Source organism: Crocodylus siamensis, chromosome 5 (assembly GCF_052110815.1).
Source record: "Crocodylus siamensis isolate JL-2025a chromosome 5, ASM5211081v1, whole genome shotgun sequence".
In the NCBI taxonomy this organism is placed as follows: domain Eukaryota; kingdom Metazoa; phylum Chordata; order Crocodylia; family Crocodylidae; genus Crocodylus; species Crocodylus siamensis.
In genome coordinates this window covers 73,938,034-73,962,197 of record NC_143399.1, presented here as the reverse complement: position 1 = coordinate 73,962,197, position 24,164 = coordinate 73,938,034, and the positions used below count along the sequence as shown (strand labels likewise).

The 24,164-nt window shown below is 40.4% G+C and overlaps 1 protein-coding gene across 11 annotated transcripts in view; it reads right to left on the bottom strand.

Annotated features, from left to right (window-relative positions):
• Positions 1 to 24,164, bottom strand: part of ANKRD26 (ankyrin repeat domain 26) — a 126,200-nt gene that overhangs the window by 32,589 nt on the left and 69,447 nt on the right. For 10 of the 11 annotated variants that reach the window (XM_090049086.1, XM_090049093.1, XM_090049089.1 and 7 more), the window contains 10 exons: positions 22,023 to 22,172; positions 19,186 to 19,219; positions 18,800 to 18,938; positions 17,418 to 17,631; positions 12,270 to 12,453; positions 6,882 to 7,028; positions 4,111 to 5,067; positions 2,942 to 3,094; positions 1,019 to 1,194; positions 747 to 840 (listed from right to left, as the gene is read on the bottom strand). In XM_090049086.1, coding sequence (XP_089905212.1) covers positions 747 to 840; positions 1,019 to 1,194; positions 2,942 to 3,094; positions 4,111 to 5,067; positions 6,882 to 7,028; positions 12,270 to 12,453; positions 17,418 to 17,631; positions 18,800 to 18,938; positions 19,186 to 19,219; positions 22,023 to 22,172 — 2,248 coding nt within the window. The remainder of the gene's footprint in view (positions 1 to 746; positions 841 to 1,018; positions 1,195 to 2,941; positions 3,095 to 4,110; positions 5,068 to 6,881; positions 7,029 to 12,269; positions 12,454 to 17,417; positions 17,632 to 18,799; positions 18,939 to 19,185; positions 19,220 to 22,022; positions 22,173 to 24,164) is intronic. The other variant, XM_090049088.1, reaches the window with a different exon arrangement.

Sequence of the window (24,164 nt, the reverse complement as noted above, 5' to 3'; positions counted from 1 at the left end):
GGTAGGGCAGGTGGAAGGTCAGGCAGACCCTCCTGTGTCTGCAGTCTCTGCTGGAGCCTTACAAAGCATTAGCTAGCATACCTCATGCTGGCTATGGTCCGTGCTGTGGCAGAGAGGAGGAAGGGTTCTCTGCTTAAGCAGCAACTGGTGAGGGGGCAGGGGGTACAGGGAAGCCAGCAGAACCTGCTGTGCCTGCAAGCCTGCTGGAGCTCTGGCCAGGGAGCAGAGGGGAGGGACCTGCCCTGCTGTGGAGCAGAGCCCTGCCCAGCCCAGAGAGCATGCCAGGATGCTGGGGAACTGATTTAACTTAGAACAGCAGGAGGTCTGGGACAGACTTTGCATAAACCAGTTTGACCCAAATCAGGTAAGTCTGATACTACTCAACCCAGTTTATCTCAAACCAGTTTCAGCCATTTTCAGACTGGTTTATGTGCACTGAATGTCTGTTCTGTTACAGGTTTAAACCAGGTTCTGATCACTTAAACTGGTTTATGTGCAATGTCTGTCCCTAGGCCATGGGACAGCATTATTGGTATTAATATACAATGGCAAATCCATAATTTGGCTTTCAGTACTGTCTGAAAATCATCAGAAATCAAATATTTGGATATATTAGATTGAGATTCTCATAGAAGTGCAGTTCAATAGAATATGGAAATTATTTCCCTAAAGCTCTTTTGTAAACATACACTTACTACATAATTTCAATAAAAAATATGAGAAAGTTAAACCTATAATTGACTTACTGAGACAGATTCCTGCAGGTCTTTCTGAAGTACCTCAATTCTGATTGTTTGCTGTTTGGCTGTAGCCTCCAATCTGGCATTTTCAATTTCAAGTCTTAAAAGGAAACATACTTTGTAATATGTGACAACACTCTTTTTCAGGGCCAAACTCTAAATCTACGACAGCACAAACTTGAAAGCTTTAAAATAATTATTGATATAAGACAACACTTTATAATGTAAAACTAATAAATAAATAAGACACAGTTTCAACATGTCAGTTATTTTCTTACCGTTGTACATGTTCTTCCAGTTGTTTTATAGCGTTACTTGTTCCAGATGATGCTACTAAAAGGTCTTCCAGTTTCTGAGAAGAAGCAATCACTTCCCGTTCCTTACTGTCCAAAGCATTTTTCAAATCATGAACATGTCGCTCAGATTGAATATACTGTTCTTCTGATTCTTGCAGCTGTAAAAACAAAACCAAAACACCAAACCAAACAATAAACAAAAAAGAAACACAAATGTAAATGATAACTACATGACTTTCAGAATGCAAATATATAACAAATATATAAATCATTGCTGAATACCAAAATCAAAATTCAAACATTGTACATGTGTACCTGCTATCCTCAGTTAAGTATTAAAAGTTTAAAATGTTCAATTTTCTCCCTCTCTCGTAAAAGAAAAAAGGGCAATAAAAGTCCCAAATTTAACATTTCTCACAAATTATTGAACTGTTTTTGATTTTGAACTGTTGTTGATTATTTTATCTGGAATTAAAAAAATTAAGACATTTCTGTCTGAATGGCTGAACATTGTCCACGTTCTAGTTACTGCCTTCCTAGAAAGTTACTGCAATTTCCTCCATTTTGGCTTCTTTAGTTCCCTGCAAGTTGTCCAAACCAACACTGCAAAACCATTCAAAACTTTAACAAGTGGGCAATAAAAGCTGGCATCAAAAACTAACTAGAGGCAGCAGTTAACAACTTGCTACAGAATGAGAAAAGATGTGGGTCAATGGGGGGCCTTGAAAATAATGACAAATCATTTAAGCTTGATGTAGTAGGGAATGGGGAGCCAGAGGAGCAATGCTGACAGAGGGATGATGTAGTCAAAGCAACAGGCTAGAAAAATAATTGTTGCAGTAGCATTTTGAGGGCAAAAGTGAATTTGTCAAAACCAGAGTGGGGGGAAAAAAAAGAAAGGATGGTCTACCAACTGAGTCTCAAAATGACCAGTATCTATCTAGATGAGTTTTATCTCTGTAGATAACTAGGAAAGGTGGTATCTTAATGGTATCTTAAAAAACACAGAGCCAGGATCTGAGGACCTTCAGAAAAATTCAAGTTGCACATGAAACCCAGGTTACAGGTTTGAATGACAGAGAGAATGATGGTACAGTCTTCAGTAGGAGAATAGTGAAACACTCTCACTACCTGAGTTCATGCATAAGCCAGTATTTGCAGCTTGTAAGTTTCAAATACTTAGCTCCTTAATGCAGGTGCTGCAAGTACAAAAATATATTACTCCAATTCTGCTCAAAGTAGGAGAGCAGGTCTTCTGTAATGTTTAAAAAAAGAAAAATACAGCTCTGAGGGAACATTATTTTTTAGCTATAACTAATGCTGTCTTACAACATGCAGAAGTGTCACTTATTTTACAAGATGGAACCCAATTAAACTATTCAATTAGTTTTGGATAGTAAATTTTGGAAGACTATTTAGGACACTGAATTTTGCTTTCATCAAGGCTCTAAGTACTCTGAGATCTTTTATAACCAAACGTCTTTAGACAAGTCCCTTCAGAGTTCATAAATGCTGTTTCTAGCATGACCACAACTTCCGTCGGTACAAAGCAACTGGGGTAAAAATGATTTGTTTCCCTTTTACCATTAACATCATATTGGCATGCTTACCACAAGATGATTGTTAAGAAAATTTGTAGTAGTCTAGTTGTAATAAAAATTAGCCCTTTGACTGTGATTTTGATGTTTCAAAATATTGTGCATTCTGTAAAATGAAAATCTACACAGAGAAATGTCATTTAGTTTTACACAATTCCTTCCCTTTATGACGAAGTAATCTAACCTAATACAGGAAGCCAATTCTATTTAATAATATTCTTAAAATTATCAAACCATTCTGTGGCTTTCATTATTTGAAAAAAACAAACCAACTGCAGATCTATTAGTTTGTACAGCATTGGCCTACCTTGGATTTAATCCTATCTATTTCTTTTTGCAAGTGCATTTTGTCCTCTTCCAAGTCGTTTCGATAACGTGTTGTAACCTCCAGTGAAGCTTCTGACATTGACTGTTTTTTAAGAGCATCAGCAAGTTCTTGCTGCAGTTGTCTTACCATCCCCTAATGAAATAACTTCAGATTAGTATTGACAAGGTATATATAAATTATTATGAAAAGACTAGATTAGGATATAAAAACCTGAGAGCTAGAAAAAAGTACAACTGATATATTTAGGAGTGCATTAAATGGCAAGCGACTATAATGCTGGAGAAGCCCTGTAATAGCAACAGATCACTTCACCCACTGTAGTCAATGGGTGCATCTACATGTGCACTTTAATATACATTAGCCTATTTTAATGCACATTAGAGTCACAAAAAGGCATGAGCTTTCACTGAAGTGCACGAAATAAGCTAATGCACCTTTTTCTAGCACCTGATAATGGAGGGCACTTTTACACGTGCGCTGAGGGAAGGAGTTTTCAGGTATCAGTGTCCCCCCAAAATAGCAGCAGTGTGCCCGCTGACATTTTTCAATATTGCTGTTGCACAAGATGTGGGAGGCTGCTGGAGCATGGTAATTACTACGTTCCAGCAGACTCGATTAGTCAAATCTGCTGTAGTTGTATTCACTCAGTTCACACCCTCGTTTACTATACCTGGTGTTAAACCTCTTTTTTCTTGCTCCAAGGCTTACAGATATTCTTTAATACTCCTCTTTTTCACTTGTTTCCCATTTCCTGTCTCCTAAACTTCTGCTTGTGTAGTTCCCCTGGTTTCCCCTGTGCTATTCTAGTTTGTATTCTCACTGTCCAGTAGACATGTAAAGTGAACTGCTTCGTAAGTTTGATTTCAATATGTACAAACAGCACTAAGAAAAAAGTTGAAAGGAACTGCAGATGAAAAGGTTTGCATTAGGGAGTTATGGCTCAAATCTTCTGAGTGGCATAAAAGGGTAAAGGAAACCAGAGATGGATCTCTTTGTCACAACTTTCTCCTATTCCAGGACAGAAAAATAACTGTATATTTCTGCGTAAATAAGCTAGCATAATTACTTTTCCCAACTATTATAGCTCAAAACAACACAGGAACTTTGGTGAATAAAGCTCAAATATTTTTGGAAAGTTTTATGCTTACCTCTCTTTCAACTTTCTCAGTTTCATATTTAAAGACTTGATCTCTTAAAGTATTGCATTTGGTGATTAATTCCATATTTCTTTCTTCTACCATATGAACTTGTTTTTCTGTATCAGCTCTAAGCTTACTGAAAATATCATTAAATCTGTCTTGGACATCACTCACTACTTTCTCTTTAATAATCCCTTTATTTTGCATATCTTCCAGTTGCTGCCGGCGTAAAAGGTTTTCACTTTGGAGCTGAGCCAATCGTTCTTGCATTGATTCCTGTTTTACCATATACTTGTTTATTTGATCCTTATCCATCTGTCGAGCATGGTCATGTTCCTTTGCCTGACACTGTGCCTGGTTTAGTTCTCTTTGGGTGCTCTCTAAAAGCAAGGTTTTTTCTCTAAGAGTCTGCATTACTTGATGAAGTTCATTTTCTAAACCATTAATTTTAGTTTCAGCCTTACTAAGCTGCTGAGACAAGCTATTGTTGGTCTCTCGTAGATTTGAGAGGTCATGACTAAGCTTGTCTTGTAAACGAAGCCACTCGTCACGCTCTCTTTGCAATGTCCTTTCAACATCGCTTTTTGATGCCTGACAACGTTCAAGTTCTTGAACAGCAGAATTCAAACGAGAACGAAATGATTCAAGCTCTATTTCCAGCCTGTCTTTGTTTTCTTTTGTCTGCTCTATTTTGGAGGTTAGCATTGCAGATTCTGTCTTTAATACATTCAACTGTCCATTGTACTGAAAAACTGTCTGTGTTAGAGCTTCCTCATTTAGTTTTAGTTCCTTTTTAAGATCTTCATTTTTTTCTTTCAAGGCTTCATTTTCTTCCAAATATTTAGTTTCTTCCTCCTGGTGCCGAACTCTTATCCGATCAAGTTCTATTCTTAGAATAGCAATTTCATCTTGCAGTATCTGATTTTTGTGTAACAAATCCTTTTCTCTGTCATGATTATCAGGTATCTGAGTAATTGAGAACACAAAACCAGGATGTTGAGGATGAATAATGAATATATATGTAAACTTAACACATGAAAAAGCATTTTGATATTTTAATAATCAAGGATGACTTATGAAACAGCTTAACTATAAACTACAATCAAAGTTGCTGAAAAGACTTTGAACTCATGTTATCTTTCAATATATACATATTTCAGAACTATAAAATGTCATTCCAACCAAAACAGTAAATCTAATTCATGGCTTCTTTTTTAAAAGTAACAATCGAAGGGTTAAAAACTTCTTTAAAAGTGTACTTTGTGGTTGCTATCCCATTGGCAGAATTAGGAACAATCCTGTATATCCCATTTCTTTAGTTCTGTGTTCCAACTTACCTTGTTTTTCTTTTCTTTATTTCTATTTGAACATATTTCCTTTTAATTTTGAACATTAGCTATTTGTGTAAAATGTTCTTTTTTCATTTCCTTTTCCTCCCAAATTTGGAACTTTCAGTATGTAACCTCAGATGCATTTACATGTGCTATTACTGTAATAAATAATCTAATAAACTCCAACGCTGTTTGTACCAGAGTTTATTGCTTCTGGACACAGCATTTACATTTGAGCCTGAGATCATAGCATGTAGAGCTCAGGTGGTGCAATCCTGGCTAGATGGGGCCTAGAGGGTCAGACTGCCAACCCAGAGCTGCTCCGCCTTGGCTCATCATACTGCAGAGGGGCTGACTGGGGCATGAGGATGCTACAGTGCATGGATAATAGGAAGGCCCTTATACACTTTCCACTTGAATACTTTCTTCTGTTTGGTGCAGGAATATTTATCCATGGTACAGAGCATTTTGGACTACACGGCAAAGAATTCCTCAATTACCAGACTTTCACATAATGCAGTAATAGACCAGAGCTTTTTTTTTTTCAGGATGAGTTTGTGTGTCATCTATATTTAATAGGATTTGTTGCCTCCTGTACAAAAAGTACTAGAAATCATGCAATCACCCAAAAAATATTGTATTAGTGCCAAACAAACTTTTCACTGTGAACCTGACGGATACTTTGTGTAATCGCATTATTAAATGTTTAAAATTTACTGTAAAACAGGGAATCTCAGAATCCGGTGTTATTATCTCAATGTCTTCTATACCAAATTGGTTAAGTTTAAAAGTATAAAGTTTTGCAGAAGGTGTGTGCTTTCTGCTTTACACAGGGCTGTCAGTAAACAAAGGAATACCAGCAGGAACCTCAAACAGTATGCTGACAGTACTTTAGTCAGAAAAGATATCAGCTCAATATTTCAGCTTAATTTCCTTGTCACTCCCAAGTTAAAAGCAATTAAAACAAAAGAAAACAATTTCTTCTTACAAAAATGTTCAAGCAGAACACTGAAGAATTTGATGAGAACGTGTCACTTACATTACAAAATAAGTTCACTTTATTATGTTTTACAGAGCAACATCTATCAAATCCTTGATTTTAAAGCTGAAAGTGAAAAGGAAAAAAGGTGTGCAAATCTATACTGTTTTCATAAACAAAACACTCGGAAAATATTTTGGCATTTAAAGTCAATGCCACGAGTGAAAACAAACAAACAAGAAATACTCCAAACCCTTCTGTTTCCCCTTATGATAAATATAGTCCTGAGGAAAAACGCCCTGCATTCAAAAGCCTGTCAATCCAGCCACATAGCTGGTCCAATAAGAGATATTACCTTAAGAAATCCTTGCCTCTCTCATAATTTCTATATCATCACAGCCAGAATAACCACTCTTACACCACTATAAATATAGTGTAATTTTACTTGAAGTGAACAGAAAACCACTTACTTCTGCACTCTTAGCTATAGTTATTCTAGTTTCCTCTTCTATTTCCTTCTGCCTCCAAAGGTGGTTGTTTAAAATACCTTCTTGAAGAACTCTGGCACTTTTTTCTTGAGAGAGTTGTCTCTGTGTTTCATTACGTTCTTCTTCAACCTAAATCAAAAACATTTTATATATTTCAATATTGGAAAAAATGCATCAGATAATTTCCCTTAGAATCACATCTTCTCACTAATATAAAACAGGTTCTGCACATTTGCCGAAGCAAAAGTTTTTTGATATTTTTATTCCATATACATGTTTCAAAAACAAATATACCTTGCAAAGATGGGATTTAATATTCTTTTGAAATGGTCTATTTTAATGGTAAAGTTACATTACAAAGTTACATCTTTATTGCTAATGCATCTTCAAAAAGAACAACAACGGACATTTTAAGTAAATACAGGCAGAAACTTAAATACCTCGTTCCAAAACTGTGAGCATAAATTTGAAAATGGATGCGGTGCACCTGAAACTCCCCAATACAGCTGAAAATGCACACATAATTGTAATTTCAGAGTCCTGATTCAGGCACAGCTGAAATATATCACTACAGTGTTTTGTATAGATGTATTTAATTAAGTTATTAATTTTGGAAACTGAGAACACCTTGACTTCAACGGAATATAAAGTTTAGCACAGTGGTTAAACTGTGATTAACAGGAATGGAGTTTAAAGTGAATCCATGACCTTTGTTGAATCAGGGCTATATATACTTGTATTGAACACAAGTCTTCGTCAAATTGGTTATTCTGTAATTTCTAATAAAAGGGACAGATCTAATTCACCAATCTTACAAATAATTTATAACAGCAAGACCAGTAACACACAAGTAAAATTTTTGAAAATGTGTAAGTTTCACTGACTTTGCCATCTCAAGCACCAGCATATTAGCCATGCTAATCTATGTTCTGAAGAGATGTAATTTTAATAACTACTTAAAAAACATCTCAGGTTCAACAGCCTTTAGAAATTTATCACACAGTTTCTGAAGCAATAGGTTCAAGGAGATTTCAAAAGACTAATCGTGCAGCGTGGGCAGTAGTGGAAGGACAACCAGACTATTTTATTTTGAAACATTTTCTGGGGTGAGCCAATGCTCCGTCTGGGACCAAAGCCAGTGGGGCCCCTGACTACAGGGTCAGAGTCAAACTGATCACCATATTTGGTGTCAGGAAGGAATTTTACCCCATAGTCAAATTAGTACAGATTGCGGGAGGATTTAGCTTCCTCTGTAGCAGGTGGTATGGCCCTCAACCTGGGATCTCTTGAGCATATATTGACAACATTTCATAGAAGCAGGACATTGGCTGCCATGCTTCCCCTGGTTTACCTGTGGTAGGTTAGGGTGTCAGGTCTGTGTTGCGTCAGGATTGACAGTAGTTTTATGAAGAGTTTAGATTATGGATTGTGTAGGATGGTTTAGATCCTAATTCAGGCAGAGGGGTAGGACTAGATGACCTTTGGAGATCCCTTCCAGCCCTACTTTTCAATGACTCTATAACATATTCGTGTCATCCACATTTGTATTCAATAGGTCAAAACAGTTTGGACTAACTGTACACATCTACAAGTATGCCTTAATGTGCATGAGCTTATTTTAATGCGCATTAAAGCATCACAAAAACTGTGCTCTTTCACTAAGGTGCATTAAAATAGGCTAGTGTGCCTTTTTCTAGTACTTCACAATGGAGGCCACTTTTACACGTGCTCTGGAGGTGGGAAGGGTGGTATTTTAATTAAAGCAGCTCTGAGAGCCGCTTTAATTAAAGCACCACAGCATCTCACGTATCAGCGGCCCAGTGCTTCAAAATGGTGGCGGGGCGCTTGAACTACAGCTCATCAAACAAGCTTTAATTCAAGTGCCTCAAAGCCATTTTGAAGCATGGGAACACTGATACACGAGATGAGATGCAAGAGGCTGCTGGAGTGCAGTAATTACCAGGTTCCAGCAGACTCAGTTCATCGAGTCCACTCAATGTGTTGTAATTACAGCATGTTGGAGCAGACTCCACGTTTGTGTACTGGCACCTGGAAGTACTAAATTTAATGCACATTACTAAAAGCACATTAATGAATGTGTAGACACGGCCACTCAGTATTGGCTCCTACTTCATACAGTAATTGGCAGCCATTTCAGCACTTATGTGAAAGAATCAATGCATGCCCAGATGAACACACAGCGAATTTCTTTGCACTAATCAGGTCTAACATCATGATGGGGACTTGCTATTGTGTTCTGGGTATAAGAGAGGGCTGTGCAAAACAGCACTGTTTTGTTTTAACTTCTGTTTCACCATTTTGAAGGGACAGTGTTTCATTTAGTTGTTTTGTTTCATTTCAAAGCACTGTTCCATTTTGTTTCATCGCATCTGTTTCGCTGTTTCAACACATTTCGACATTTTGCCCATAGGCTATAATGGGCAATCATGAAAATGCCTATAACTTGGTCATTTCCTGGCTGATTTGGATGAAAACTGCAGCGACAGTAGCCCCTTCTGAGGGCATGAAGCCTGCCAGTTTTCAAGGAGATATGTGCACGGGTTTCTGGGTAACTGCACCTCAAGGTGCTGACAAGCAAAACTCTTGTAACTTGCTGGCAGTGGCAGCCTCCTGTCATCCCGTGCATACATCTGGGGACCCGCACCTCCAGGAGGACTGTGGGGTTGTGCCAGACTCCTCCCGCGGGTGTGTGCCCCTGGATCTTCTCAGGATGACTGCCACTGCTGACTAGGACCAGTGCTGGGTGCAACCTGCCTATAAAGACTGGTGCTGCCGCTCGTACCAGGCAGCAGTGGCAGCCTCCTGTCATCCCACGTGCAGATCTGGGGGCCTACACCCCTGGGAGGGCTGTGGGGCTGTGCTGGACTCCTCCAAGGGGTGCAGGCCCCCAGATCTGTGCTCGGGATGACAGAAGGCTGCTGCTGCCACCTCGGACCAGTGCTGGGTGCAGCCCGCGCCCAACGCTGGGAAGACTGGTGCTGCCAGTCCAACAGTGAGGACAGGGGGAGGCCAGGTTGAGAGGGCAGGCTGAGCTCCATGGGCCTGGCAGAGCTGGTCGGAGTGCAGCCCTGGCTCTCCCCTCCTCCCGCCGTTGGGTTGCACTCTGAGCACGTCCACCAGCCCCATGGAGCTCAGCACCATGGAGCTCAGCCTGGCCAGTGGCTCTCCCCTGTCTCCCACTGCTAGGCTGAGCTTCATGGGGCTCGTGGAGCAGCTCAGAGAGCAGCCCAGTAGCGGGAGGCGGGGGAGAGCCAGGGCTGCACTCTGATCAGCTCCAGCCCCACAGAGCTCAGCTTGGTAGCAGGAGGCAGGGGAAAGCCACTGGCCAGGGCTGCTCTCTGAGCTGCTCCGCCACTGGGCTGAGCTCCGTGGGGCTGGCAGAGCCACTTGGAGGGCAGCCCAGTGGCAGGAGGCAGGGAAGAGCCAGGACTGAGCTCCGATCGGCTCTGCCAGCCCCACAGAGCTCAGCCTGGCGGTGGGAGGGGGACCACAGCCCTGGCTCTCCCCTACCTCCCACTACTGGGCTACTTCAAAAATTGAAATGTTTCAAAACTTTTAAAACATTTTGAGTGCCCTTATTTCACTCTGAAGGTGTTTCAAAGCCTTTCGTTTCATTTTGATTTCAATGTTTTGAGCTCGAAATGCATCGAAACAGCTCCGAAATGAAACACTTGTCAAAATTTCACACAGTCCTAGTATAAGATGATGTGAAGGGTGAACTTAAGAATGCACAATATTAAATAGGCCTTAATGTTAAATATCTTTCAACATTAAAGGTTCCAGATAGGTCAAGAGAAAAGATCCACAAGATCACAGTCGGTTGGAAAATACTTACTTCTTATATGTGATTGTATCCTCACAGGAGGAACAGAAAATGACAAAAGGGAAGGAAAACTGCTTTCAGTGTTCCCAGACACATGCTCTCTGCATGAAACATTAGACAGAACACAGCCTCTAAGTGAAGGGCCGGTAAAAGAAGAGAATGGCTGCTGACAAGGCCTTACTTTCTTCATTCTACTATTTCTCTCCTGGCTACAGTCCACATAGAAATAAAAAAATAATTCTTAACACTGAATACTAAGGATATCTACTTTTCAGCAGTGTAACACCTGGACTGATCAAATATTTCTGAAATCAAAGTATGGCTTTTTCCAGATTGTTAAACAGTTTCTATTCTGAACACTAGAACAAAATATTGAACTCAAAATACCAGGGAGATAAAAGGTGAGGGTCTTAAGGAAATTAGAATATGTCAAAAACCTTAATTTCTTGATGTTCTTAAAGAAGGAAAAATTGGCCAGCATCTAACAATTCTTAGATTTGAAGTAAAACAGGCATATATGGAAAACTAGAAGTAAAATTAGAAAACTAGTGTACTAATAATGTTGTTCTACTTAATATCATAATGTAAACATATGTAATCAATTAATCATGGGAAAATGAAAGTGGGGAAAAGCTAGGAATAAAGATGCATCTACATTCTAAATCTCCCTTGTACTGGTAGCTGACATCAAAAGTGTAAAGTATAACCTCATAAATCCAGCATGCTCAGAACTGAGTACCTGTTGGATATTTGAAAATGCTGAATTTCTAAAACGTAAGTAATGTGTGTGGAGCCAGGGGAATGCGGGGGGGCAGCGGCAGAGAGGGAAGCTTGCACGCAGCAGCTGCCGCCACATCCACCACTCCGCACCACTGCTCCACGTGTGGCTGCGGCTCCAGAATTGATGGCTGCTACTCCAGGACTGGCCACCGAAGTGCTGGATTTCTGAGCATTCCGGATTTTTAAAAATCTGGATTTACAAGGTTATACTGTATTTCTGTCAAAAATAGACACAGAACAACTATTAGAATTTTATCTTCACTTAATGACTCAGAAAATTGAGTTCTCAGAACATAAAGCCCCCAGAAGACTGACAAACATGCCTTGGTGCCACAAAAAACAATACCATCTGAAAAGCAGTGGGGGTCTGAGCAGATAAGAGAAACTGATGGGCACTGGGACTGACAGACCCTTTTATGACTTTTCAGCAAGTAATGTAAGCAGTCTGAAAAAAATAGAAACAGACAGAAGAATAAGGTGGGTAGATCTTTGTAAAAGCAACGCATGTGGCAGATGCATAACCTCCTAAGTGAAGAACTCTTCAGAGCCAGCTCTTGAAAGAGAAAGAGAATTTTGCCTGCAAACATTTAGGACAATGTTTGGCCAATATAAACGTTCAGCTACAATTTCTTAAAATGTCCGTCATTTAAAAGTATTGGAATGCCACATCTGAATTAAAGCTCAGAATACAAACAAATATGAAAACAGTGCTGAATTGTGTATTCTGGAACTTAGTCTAACTTAACCTGTTTAAGGTGATTTCTCAATGTTCTTAACTCCGTTTCTAGACCCCTCAGGGTTAGCTCAAGTTGTTGTTTCTCCTCCATCTCTTTACAGTATTGATCCTCTTTCTTTCTTAGCTGTTCTCTGTTTTTTTCATATAGAATTTCTGAACTCATCCTTTTTTCTTCTTCTTGTTTCAGAGTAAACCTGGAATTTAACATTACGTTAAAAGCAAAATTCATACATGTACCTAGCAGGAATTTTACCTACTGATATTTCAGCCTGTTAAAAAGTTGACAAAGATGAATATACCATATTATGCAGCTTTACAAAATTAACAATCACAATTTTAAAATTCTGCCACCTTATACTGTGACCCTGAACCAGATTTTAAAAAATTAATTCTAAAATTCTAAGTTCATTTTATTACAGATGTGCAAGTATTTTAAACTTTATGCAACAAAAACAATTTTTATTCCAGACTTATAAAAATATATATTCCAATTATTTATGCAAGCCATCACCAAAATAGAAGGAGCTATACTTTGAATACCTTCAGGGTAGCAGGTGCTTTGGGCCAAACCCACGGATGTGGACTTGACATGATCTTTTCTATGGAGATTACAGTAGAGGTGGATACTAACTTCCCTCCTCAATGCTTCTGTCCCTCTAAAAAGCTAAATTATCCAGAATACCAAATTAACAATACAGAGCAAAACAATTTCAAGCAGAGTAATTCAGCTGGGCAAAAAATGTAAGTCCAGACACTGACTGAGCAAAAATCCACACTGATAGACCAATCTAGCAGAAGATAGGTTCTATCAAATTGAAGTACATGAATATTAGATTGCTTCATAACCCCAGATATCCCTACTATGTGGAATACATAATGACTTACATATTTACAATAGTTATAAATTAATATTACTAGGAAAGTAATGCTGTTATTTAAGGCAAAACTAACCAGTTTTAAATATGGTCTTTGTAGTAGTAGGCTGATATTACATCTTGTAAATAGTAAGCAGAATACATTTTTCCATGCAGTTATTTTGATACATGTAGAAACAGAAAGAAGTAGGGCTGGAGGACTTCCATAGGTCCTAGTCTAGTCCAGTGTTTCTTAAACCATGAGTTGCCCCCAAAAGTGGGCTGCAAGAATATATGAAAGGGTCACAAACAAATTTTAAAAATGGACCGGCAAACTTTAAAAAAGGATTCTCCTTTAAAGAAGAAAAATGTGGAAAAAAGTTCCAGTTTGCAAGGGGCTGCTTGGGGCTCCCTATGCCCCACATACCCACCCCATGGCCCTATACACTGGGTGGGGGCTCAGGTCTGGGTACAGGGGGCAGTGGGTTGGAAGTGGGGGGCATTTTGTTGGGACTGGCCATTAATGTTTACAAATGAATCCTGGTACAAAAAAGGTTGAAAACCACTGATGTGGTACAATCAGCTGCCTGAAGCAGGATTATCCCTAGCCAAACAATCCTATACAAATCCACTGTCTAACCTCTTAGCCAAACTACAGTCAATCCTAACACAAGACGTGACAATATAACACACTAACCTGCCAAAAGTAAAGCAGAGGGACCATGATGGCCAATGTCCCGGTTCTGTAAAGTTTGCTAATATATGGTCAAGAGATCCCAGGAAGAGGCCTATTCCCTCTGGTGCAGAGGAAGGCAACAACCTTTACAATCCATACCAATATGACCATGGAGTAAAATTGGTTCCTGACCCCAAACATAGTAATTGATCTAAAAGCCCTTTACCCGGGAATCTCCACGTTTAAGTCCCAGCAGGAGCACTGGCTGGAGTTAATGTTCCTTTGACCCCAGTCAGAGTTCCAAGCCTCAGCTGTAGCCAACACCTGATATTCAAAGAAGAATGAAAGCATCTCAAATAAACTTTAGAAAAGTCTTACTAGGTCTTAGCATAGCTCTAACTTTAATGTGATAAAAAAGTGTGACAGCCTGGAAGTACAACATAAATCAAATTTTTATGTTAATAGAAGCAGAGGCTTTATTTGGAGAGTTTAGATATTTTCTCCCCGAATACTTAAATCTAATCAGGAACACACAGAAGCATAACAAAAAAAGGTCAATTTAGAGTCTATGTCTACATTTCATGTTGGGAAGATAAATCATTCCTGTGTTTGATAACCATTTAGTTTTAAAAAAAGATATGTGACAGGAAAAATATCAGAGTCTTCACTGTTTCAACTCTTAACTTTATAGAAGAATAAAATATCATTTGCCAAAAACACTACAATGTGAAACAAATCTGAACTACAAAGATAAAAGTTTCCTTGCAATTCTTACTGTAGCTCTGCTAAAGGATAGAGTCTCATTAGAGGGGCACCAGTACATTGGTCCAATATCAGATGAGCACCGATATAACGAAAATTGATTGTATCAGAAATTGGCTTGATGTGGCCAATAATTTGGCTGATAAATGCCCATGTGTGCGCCCAGCCTCAGCATAGCACACGGGAGCAAGGAGCACAGCCTGGCAGCATGGAGAGCTACGTGTATCTGGTAAACCTGTTCTGGTAGAAGGGGAGGAGGAAGGGAAGCAGTGCGGGGGGCAGGTCAAGGCCCCTGAAGTGAGGGAGGGAGTGGGGAGTGGGGCATGGGCAGGAGCTGCCCAGCTGGGGTGGGGTGCAGGATGGAACCGTAGTTCGTCCATAGGGCACAGGGTTGGCTCCTGCCACTGCACGCACCCTGGGATGGCACGGGGTGGGGAGGCATGTGCCCCCAGATCTGCGCTGGGGGAAGGGGGTTGCCACTGCAGACTGAGGCCAGGGCTGTGCCAGGCTCTACCTGATGTGTGGGGGCTGCGCTCGAGCTTGTGCTCAGGGCAAGCAGTGCTAGGAGGGGCTACGGCAAAATTTGGGGTGGCTGCAGCCCCCCCATATAGCCTCCCTCCCAGCATTGCCGCCACCTACCCTGAACACAGCTCAACTCAGCCCAGTCCCCACTGGGAAGAGCCCAGTGCAGCCCTGGCCCCAGCCCGCCCTGCCCAGATCCACAGGCACATCCCCCCCCATGCCCTCCCAGGGTGTGCCCAGAGGCAGGAGCCACCCTCGCCCCATGCCCCTGGATGAGATGTGGCTCTGTCCCATGCCCCGCCCCATCTTGGCAGGGCAGCACTTGCCCCTGCCCCAGCTCCACTCCCTCACTATGGAGGCCTTGATCTATCCCCCATGCCCCATCCCTTCCCCCTCACCATCCACCACAACAGACTTAACAGCTGTATCTGAAATCGGACCAGTATCAGCCGATATGCCTCCTTAAAAATTGACAATTGGTATTGGCCCCCAAAATCTCTATCAGTGCCCCCCTAATTCTCATGAATGCAACACTGATATTCATGTCTTTATTATTTCATGTAAAATAGATATTAAAGTATTTGTCATTAAAATAAACAATACTAAAGGATTTTGTTAACGGAAGAGAAAAACAAAAATCTACTAAATTTTGATATCAAATCAAAGCAACATTTCAAACTTGAATTCATCATATATATAGTGCATCTACTTTAAAAGCACACCCTATTTATTGTAAGCAACAACTAAAAACTCCATTCAGATCTATTCCAGGGACACTGGTCTATGGAAACTTAAAACCTGACTTTCCTTATTTAATTTCTCTCCCTCATGTGTAACATATGAGTCCTCATTAGGACTTCATTCTGGATACCAAACACAATTCTTAGTAACCTATATGCAAACAGAAGGAAATAAAATTGCAAAGACCAGAACTCATGATCTTCCATTGTTATATTCTCCATGTTCCTTTGCTGCCATCTCTTGTTAAAACTATATTAAATAATCATTTATTTGGGGTATAGAACTTGTCATTTTCTGTTGTCTGTAAGACAACATGTACATGCACCCATGTACAAATAATATTAATATGACCTATTTTTTATAAATGAGAATTTTTCTGAGACTGAAAACACAACTTAGTCTTGAACAACTGTTGTGAGACTCAGCAAAAGCATATCACCACACACACCTTTCATGTAAAGCTGTGCACTGGATCATTTATGGTTAGTTGGTAATAAATTCAATGGTTAAGTTAGGCAAAGAGGAGAAGGGCGAGTTCCTACTATACTAACCAAGAAGGAAAGGGTCATGTGGGGTGTGAAATTTAAATAGAGCAAGATGGTCAAATCAAGAGAGAGAAGAACAGATGTTATGTTTTACTCCATTCCTCCTTACTTTATCTCACAAATAAGTCCCTCATGTCCCGGTTGAATACAATATACTGTAGCACTACAAACACTTTTATAGCACTATAAAAAGTCACACAGACAAGTGTACCCCCTGTAGCACTACAAAAATACCAAACGTGCTACAAAAATGTTGTTGGATGAAACTGCAACTTGCATTTAGTAGTGCTACACATTAGACATGGACAGGGAATCTTGTGGTCCCCCTGGCACTCCATAGCGTTCTCCTCTCTCCCATACCCTACTTCTAGAGAGGTGGAAGGGAGAGTAAGGTGGACAGCTGTTGAGAGCCACCTGAGTTGTCATTAGGGCTGGAGAGTAGTAATCCCTATGAGGCTGTTCATCTTTGGTCTCCCATTTCTGCTAGGGGATTGGGGAACACAGCTGCAGCCCCTGGGATCTCCAGAGGGAGCAGTTACAAGACTGAACTATCCCTTACTGTGCCTCTTAATTGGAGACCATGCTGCTGCATGCCTTTATAGAGATGTTGTACCCTCATCGAAGGGCTCAGCAGGGAAGGTGGGATGTCTGTCTATAAAGCTACACTTACGTCCGTCTCTGTCCATAAAACTACTTTTCTATAGCATTTCAAAGTGCTGCAGCAATTGTAGCGCTACAAATGCTAAGTTTGTCAGGGGCCTTACTCACTTTCCAGGCTTCTGGTGAAAACAAATTCTACTGAAATTTCCAGTGAAATAAAATCTTCTGAATTGAAAATTCTTGTAGCAAAGAATTTCCCAATGGACCTACTGTCAAGGTAAGTAGTTTTCTGACCAACCTTTCATTTGATTCTGCCAGGTGCTGAGAACTCACCCAAACTAGTTAAGAATGTGCTTAAAAAATAAAGGCATCTCATCTCATACCTTCAATGCCTGTCAATATTTGTGTTTTCACAGAACAGGGTTTTAAACTGTTTACAAGAATTTAAAATTCCATACTTGAGACTGCTGACATCACTTTCCCATTCCATTTTCTGGTGATCCAGTCTGGATTTCAATTCTCTGGTCTCTTCCAATGTTAACTGTAGTTCTTTGTTTTCATTCTCAAGTTTTCTTACTTTTCCCAAGAGCTGGGTATAGCGACCCTTTTCACGTTCTATTAGTCGTTCGTATCCATGAAGCATGTTCTGAATTTTCAAGAGAATAACAGAATCTATTTGGGAAGACAAAAATATGTGCAGCTTTCAGTTAGTAAAAAAAAAAAAAAGAGCAACAGAAAGTTCTTTCATTTCCACTTTCAAATACTTCAATTTCTAGTATATGGATCATCAGTTACATTAAAAGCAATGTTAATACCTTATTTTATTTCACTTTCAAACATATGATCAAGATTACTCCTACATATAGACAAAAATAATGTTTGAGTGTGTGTGCATGCGCACGTGTGTTTAAAGATGGCTTATATTTCTAATAAAAGAAAACAACTTGCTGTGCTTTACCCAGGGTCTACAGAATACAGATCAACAGTTGTGATGTACCTCTAAAGCCATATTTCTAGTCTCCCTGCTGAGCCTGTGACAACTGCCAACACAACAAGCCCAACTCACTCACTCCCACATACTGCACAACAAAGTCTGACAATTTAATTGGACATACGGCTAAGAAGTAACATTTATTTGGCAATATCTTTTATTAGGCTAACTGTATAGTTAAGAGACAGGTTGGTCCAACATACAGCTAAGAGCAATCTTGAGCTCTCAGACAATCTAACAACATATATAGCCTAACTGAAAGCAGTTCTTTTAGGGGTTTTCCAGGGGTTGGGCTTTAATTAGAGCAGCTCCAAGAGCCACTCTAATTAAAGCACCTGGAGCATCACATGTATCAGTGTCCCCAGACTGAAAAAATGGCAGTGGGGCCACTTTAACTAAAGTTTGTCAAATGAGCTCACCTCACTGCATGTGCATAGTTGCCCTTTCTTTCTTTGGCGGTAAGCCCAGGCTCAGCAGGGAACCAGTATAGACATGGCTTTGAGGCAATCTTTCTCAGATCCTGAACAGAGGAAGTTCCTCTCCAGTTAGTTTAATTTAGAGCTTTGGCAGCACCTTTTTCCAGTGTACAGGAACCAGAATATGGGTGAGAATCTCACCCTGTCTTACAATTTGAATCAGTGCTTCAGACAGCAACAGCTTTCCTTAACCTTAAGGAGATGACAACTCCAAGGACAAAGTAAAAATTTAGAATACTTAGCATTTGGAAATCTAGTTCGGTTGAATCTACAATGATATTTCCAAAACAAACTAATAAAAAAGATTTGAATTTTCCAGACAACTCAAATTGACATTGTGTCTGATTGCTATAAAGATCAGATTTTTCTTTACCTTTACTGTCCACAGTAAGCTGTTCTATCAGCAACATTGCCTCTTTGTAGGTTGTAGTAGGCAACTCTAGGTCCTCAGTAGGCGTGTCAGAAGACTGAGTTAAATCATCTAAATCATCTGCCACATCCCTGGATGCAATCTACAAACATTATATATTTTTATGAAGTAAAAAAAGAATTTATTTCTGACCGTTATCACAAAAACAAGCATTCCTGTCCATTCTCTTAACTATTTTTCATATGTTTAGTTTCAAGTGTGAAAAACTAAACTTTTCACAGTCCAAAAAGCAATGAGCTCCTCTGGTGAAACCCCATTCTTATTTATGGTAGTACATAAGCATTTCATTTAACGTGGTATTTTTTATTTAGAAAACTGTTTTACCATACCGTATTCTTCTCATTCACTGATTTAGTTCTGGGTCTAGAAAATAAAAATAATTTTTGATGTTGTAAGCTGATGTTAAAAGTTCAAGTTTTGCAAACTTTAATTTATTTAATAAATGTGAATTCTTTTATGATTTAGTCCTGTATAAAATGTGAATGAAAGCTAACAGAATAGTGATGGGCTACCACCAGGGCTACTGAACACATTGCTTTATTACTGAATTTAGCCAAATACATGACAAGGTTCCCTCCCCCACAATCAGCATAGGGGAAAAAGTCCCTTCTCTTATATTTGCATACAAAGAAAACTCATTAAATATACTGTCCATCATTAAACTCTGCCAAAAGCAGCATGTACTCAGAAATGGAAACTAACTATGAAACTGATTAAATGCAGCCAACACTAAGCATGACTAAAAAACATATGGCCCATATTAAGCAAACATACCAACAGGAACCCACCACAAGGATAGGTTAGCACGGCGTGCCTGAATACTGTATTCAGTATTCAGCATACTGTAGAGCTCATTAAACTCAATCTCACTCAATGCCGAATCTCTTTCAAGTCATGGTGAGCCACTACAATGAACACATTTTTACTTTCTCTTCACTGCTACAGCTGAGATGCGCCTTTTCTTTTTCATTTCCAATGATTCTTGTTTCTTCACCTGCCTTAAAAGTTTGGAAAACATTACCCAATGGGGCCCTAAACAGTTCATCTAGAATCCATCTGCTGCCACCTCTCTCAGCATGTTACATATGACTAATGTGACCCTGCACTATTGTTTTACTACATGTACTCCATGAACATACTTTTACGCAACAATTTTGTGCCTACTTACATATAATACAAACTATGCATGGCATTAGTCCAAAGCCAAAAGGTTCCTGATTTACCATATGGTTAACTGGGCTGAGTCCCACCAGAGTCAATAGTTTCAAAATATGGTGATCCTATACCTCAGAACTATTAAATATGTATGTGTACTCCAAATACCACCCTCCAACAAATGGGGTGCTAATTAGCACCCCCAATCAAGACTGAAAGTGGGTGTTTTAGTCATGAGTCTTGGCACCCTCCAAAATTTATATGCAGATGAGGCACAGGGCACCCTGGCCTGGCTTCATCTTATGGGGGACAGGGCCACACACACCATATACAAAAGGCTGAAAGATGAGGTAACAAGGGTGATTCTGGCTGAACTATTTGGAGTCTCATTTTGTGATGTTTGCCATACATTCAAGGCTAGTGAAGAAACAGGAATCATTAGAAATGGGAAAGAAAGGCGCAGCTCAGTTGTGGGAGGGAAAAGCAAGTTGAAATACTTGCAGTGTAGTGGCTCACCATAACTTGGAAAAGAGGTGGAACTGAGAGGGACTGCACTTAGTGGGTACTACTATGCATCTTATTCAGGTGGGATGCACTAACTTATTCTTGTGCTAGATTCCCATCCACGTTTGTCCAATATGGGCCATAATGTTTTATAATCATGCTCAGTGTTGGCTACATTTAATCAACTTCATAACTGGTTTCCATTATTAAGTATATGCTGCTTTTGCCAGCAGTTTAATGATACCCAATGTATTTAGTAAGGTCTTCTTGTATGTGAATGTAGGAAGAGGGGCTTTTTTCCCCCATGCTGATTGAGGAAAAAAATCTTTGTCTTTTTATTTGAGTGGGTTCTGGGCTGGTCTTCATAGAGATCCCACCTGCCTGCATGCTTTACCCAGCACCCCTGGCAGTGGGTGCAGGGTTGACAGGCCTGGTGCTTGGGGAGCAGGGCCAGATTCAGCGGTCGCAGCACACTGGCTGCGGCAGCAAGGAGCCACCGATGCCAGGGCTGCTGGGAAGTGGAGTTTAGCTCTTGTGCCACCTCAGCCTCACTGTATGCCAAGGGGTGGTGGGACTGGCTGCACCAGGGCCCAGGCTGGTGCCCAGACCTGGGCTGGGCAGGGCTGAGGGACCTGCCACAGGCAGGTAAAATCTCCTGTTCAGCTAGATTTGGCATATGGGCCAGATTTTGCCATCCCCTGCTGTGAGCTATGAAGCCACAAATGCTTATCTTTCTAAACCTAACGGTCTTACTTCGAAACAAAGTAAGACAAAATTGCAAGACAAATACTTCTCTGCATAACACTCTTGTGGATCTGTATAAGTAGGGTATGCAGTACCCTAATAGGGTGCCAATTGCACATGAAGGTGTTACAAGGAAGGAAAGCTAAGAGTTCAGAGCTGAAGCTCTTCTTCCCTTGTTTCTCCTCATCTGCCTACCTTTTCTCTTTTCCCTCCAAGAAAAAGGATGACAGAGAGAAGATGAGAAAAAAAGGAAGTGGAGCAGAAAGAATAGGGTGAAGGTTAAACACTTCTGAACAGAGGGAGACAAGAGAAGTTGGAGATGAGGTGGCAAAAGGAGAGTTTTCAATTCCTCTGTTTCTGTTTTCTGGTTGAGAGTACAACAGTGCTTAATCAGCATCGTAGCAAAAGGGGTGTGACTGGGGCACCAGCCCCGGGTATGGAGTTACAGGAAGACATAAAAACAATAGTCACTGCAGTGCTGGCCTGACCGCTACCAGCAATACAGCTACTGATGCTGCACCATGCACCAAAGTTCACCAGGTCACAGAAGTGCCACTGAACTTAACTGTCCTTAATGCCTGTCACAGGAGGGGAGAATAGTCATATACTACAAGACTTACTGTACTTCAGAAACTCCCCAAGTCATAGGTAGATTGTCACAGATAGAATTATTTCAATTGTTACATCTTTCAGTGAGGTTTACTATTAAATACGTTATATTTCTAATAATCTTACACGGTAACAAAATTGTTATAGTCAGTACCTTCCTTCATCCTGAGACGTTTCACTCAAAGTGCTATCGTCAAACTGGCTTCCACTGGTAGAATTCATCTGCTGATTAGCTCTTTGCTTTGAAATCCGCTTTTTGTTTTTATTTTTCTTTAGGTCTTTCATATTCAAGGCAGGCTTACTGCTTTAAATGAATAAAGAAAAATCCAACATTCAATTATCTTCAAATAAAACATTTTGCATCAGAAATACAAAAACACAGATGACAATACCCAAGAATACTGAAGAACTTGGAAGAAAAATGTTCTCTATGATAGAACATTAAGTATGGTTCCACCAAGTATACTGAAAGATGACAATATTGCAAGCAACTTTATTTTCCCAAAACAACATATTGTCAAATACAAAAAGAATTTGGACTAGATTTACTCCACAGAAGCTAATTTGAATCTTTTGTGAGCAGGCGCAGTTACTCAGAGGCAGGAATTCACTTCAAAGTTAGGCATGCCTTTTTTAAAGAAATAAGAAATTAATGTAAAATTTTTAGATTATGCTACACCTTTGCATTCAAATACATACACTAATTAATTATGATACCGTAGTTTCACTGAATAGGATTACTTTTTACTGTGATTATACCCAATGCAAAACTCTGCAACACTTTTTTTTTTTTTACATCCACCCTATTCACATCCTTTATTTTAGGGGTGGTCACACTGTTGTCCAGATGAGCTGTTCACTAGATCCAGACTGAGAATCTTCTTAGCGGTTTCTGTGCCCAAATTTTCTAGTCAAACAAATGAACAAAGGGACATAAGTGCGCTATTTTCTTGCTCTGGCTACCCAGATCGTTATGGTAGAAAAAAAGACTCCACAGAGCTAAATCCTTGAATCCCCATGCATCGGTAGATAAAGAGTTGGCAAGAAAGAACAGGGAGTGGGCAATGTACTAGTTTTGTTCCCCAGTGCATAGGTATACTGGCACACCAGAGAACTTACTCTGTATCAGGAACTGTGCTGGCACTGGGTACTTCCTTTTTTAGGCAAGGGAGAATTCCACTAAAAAGCAGACTGTGATTCTGTGGGTATAGACAGCCATAACAGATGAGCTGTTCCAAGTATGTCACTGATTGAGAACTAGTTCATAATTATCTCTTGACTAAAATATCTGTGTGGATACTAAGGGTTCTAAGTAGACTGCACTGCTGCCAAGCAGAGGCCTTCCTGGAGCTCAGGCTGCTCACGGCAGGCAGCAAGGAGGCTGCAAGCAACTGCACTGAGGTCCACGGAGCCTAGCTATAGGCACTGGTCTCCCTTCCCCCTCCCCTCCTTCATGCTCCTTCCTGCCTGCCCTGCCACCTTCCAATTTCTGCTGGGTACTACATGGCTTCCCTTTCCCCACCTTCCCTGGGCTGCACACTAAATGATAACCAGTAAAGTATAACTGGTTATCACTGGGCTTATTGGTTAAACTATTAATTGTTTAGCTGTTCACAACCCTAGCACAGAATGCTCACGGCCTGTACACTTAGACACTCCTGTCTGCTCCAGCTGGGCTTGGCCAGGGACAGCAACAGTGGCAGTGGGTGGATTTCCCCGTTCCCCGCCCCCCGCATACTTGCTTCTGGGCTGTTGGGGAACACCCAGGGCCACAGGGCAGAAAAGAGAAACCTGCTTGTTCCTGCTACCACTGTCCCCAGGTGAATCAGGGCAGAAATGATTTTGAAGCTTCGCCCCTCACACTGCATCAGCCAGTGATAGCAGGGACAGCAGGAAAAGAGGGAAGGCAGCATGCAGCTCATCATAGAGGGGAAGGGAGGAAAGTGGTGAAACTGGGAGGGCAGGGGGACAGAATTCTTATTATATATTATATAACTCTTATTTTTGAAGTCCTCACTCCTGCTCCTGTGGTCTGCCTGGTCCAATGGGAGGGGAAGCTGAGCACAGGGGTTTGCACAATAGAGTACTGACTGTATTCCAGAGCAGCCCCTTGCTCTGTAAATGTTGGGGGCGGGGGATTAGGAAAGGGACAGTTTGCGATGGAATGTTTCTGTGACTCCATGTAACGCTGAGCCAGTTCACAGAGAACCAGCTCAAAATAGTACTTGATTTTTCTGGTGTGCTTTTTAAACATTCCATAGGCCAGTCTTACGTGGCATGCAGGTCTAGACTCTTG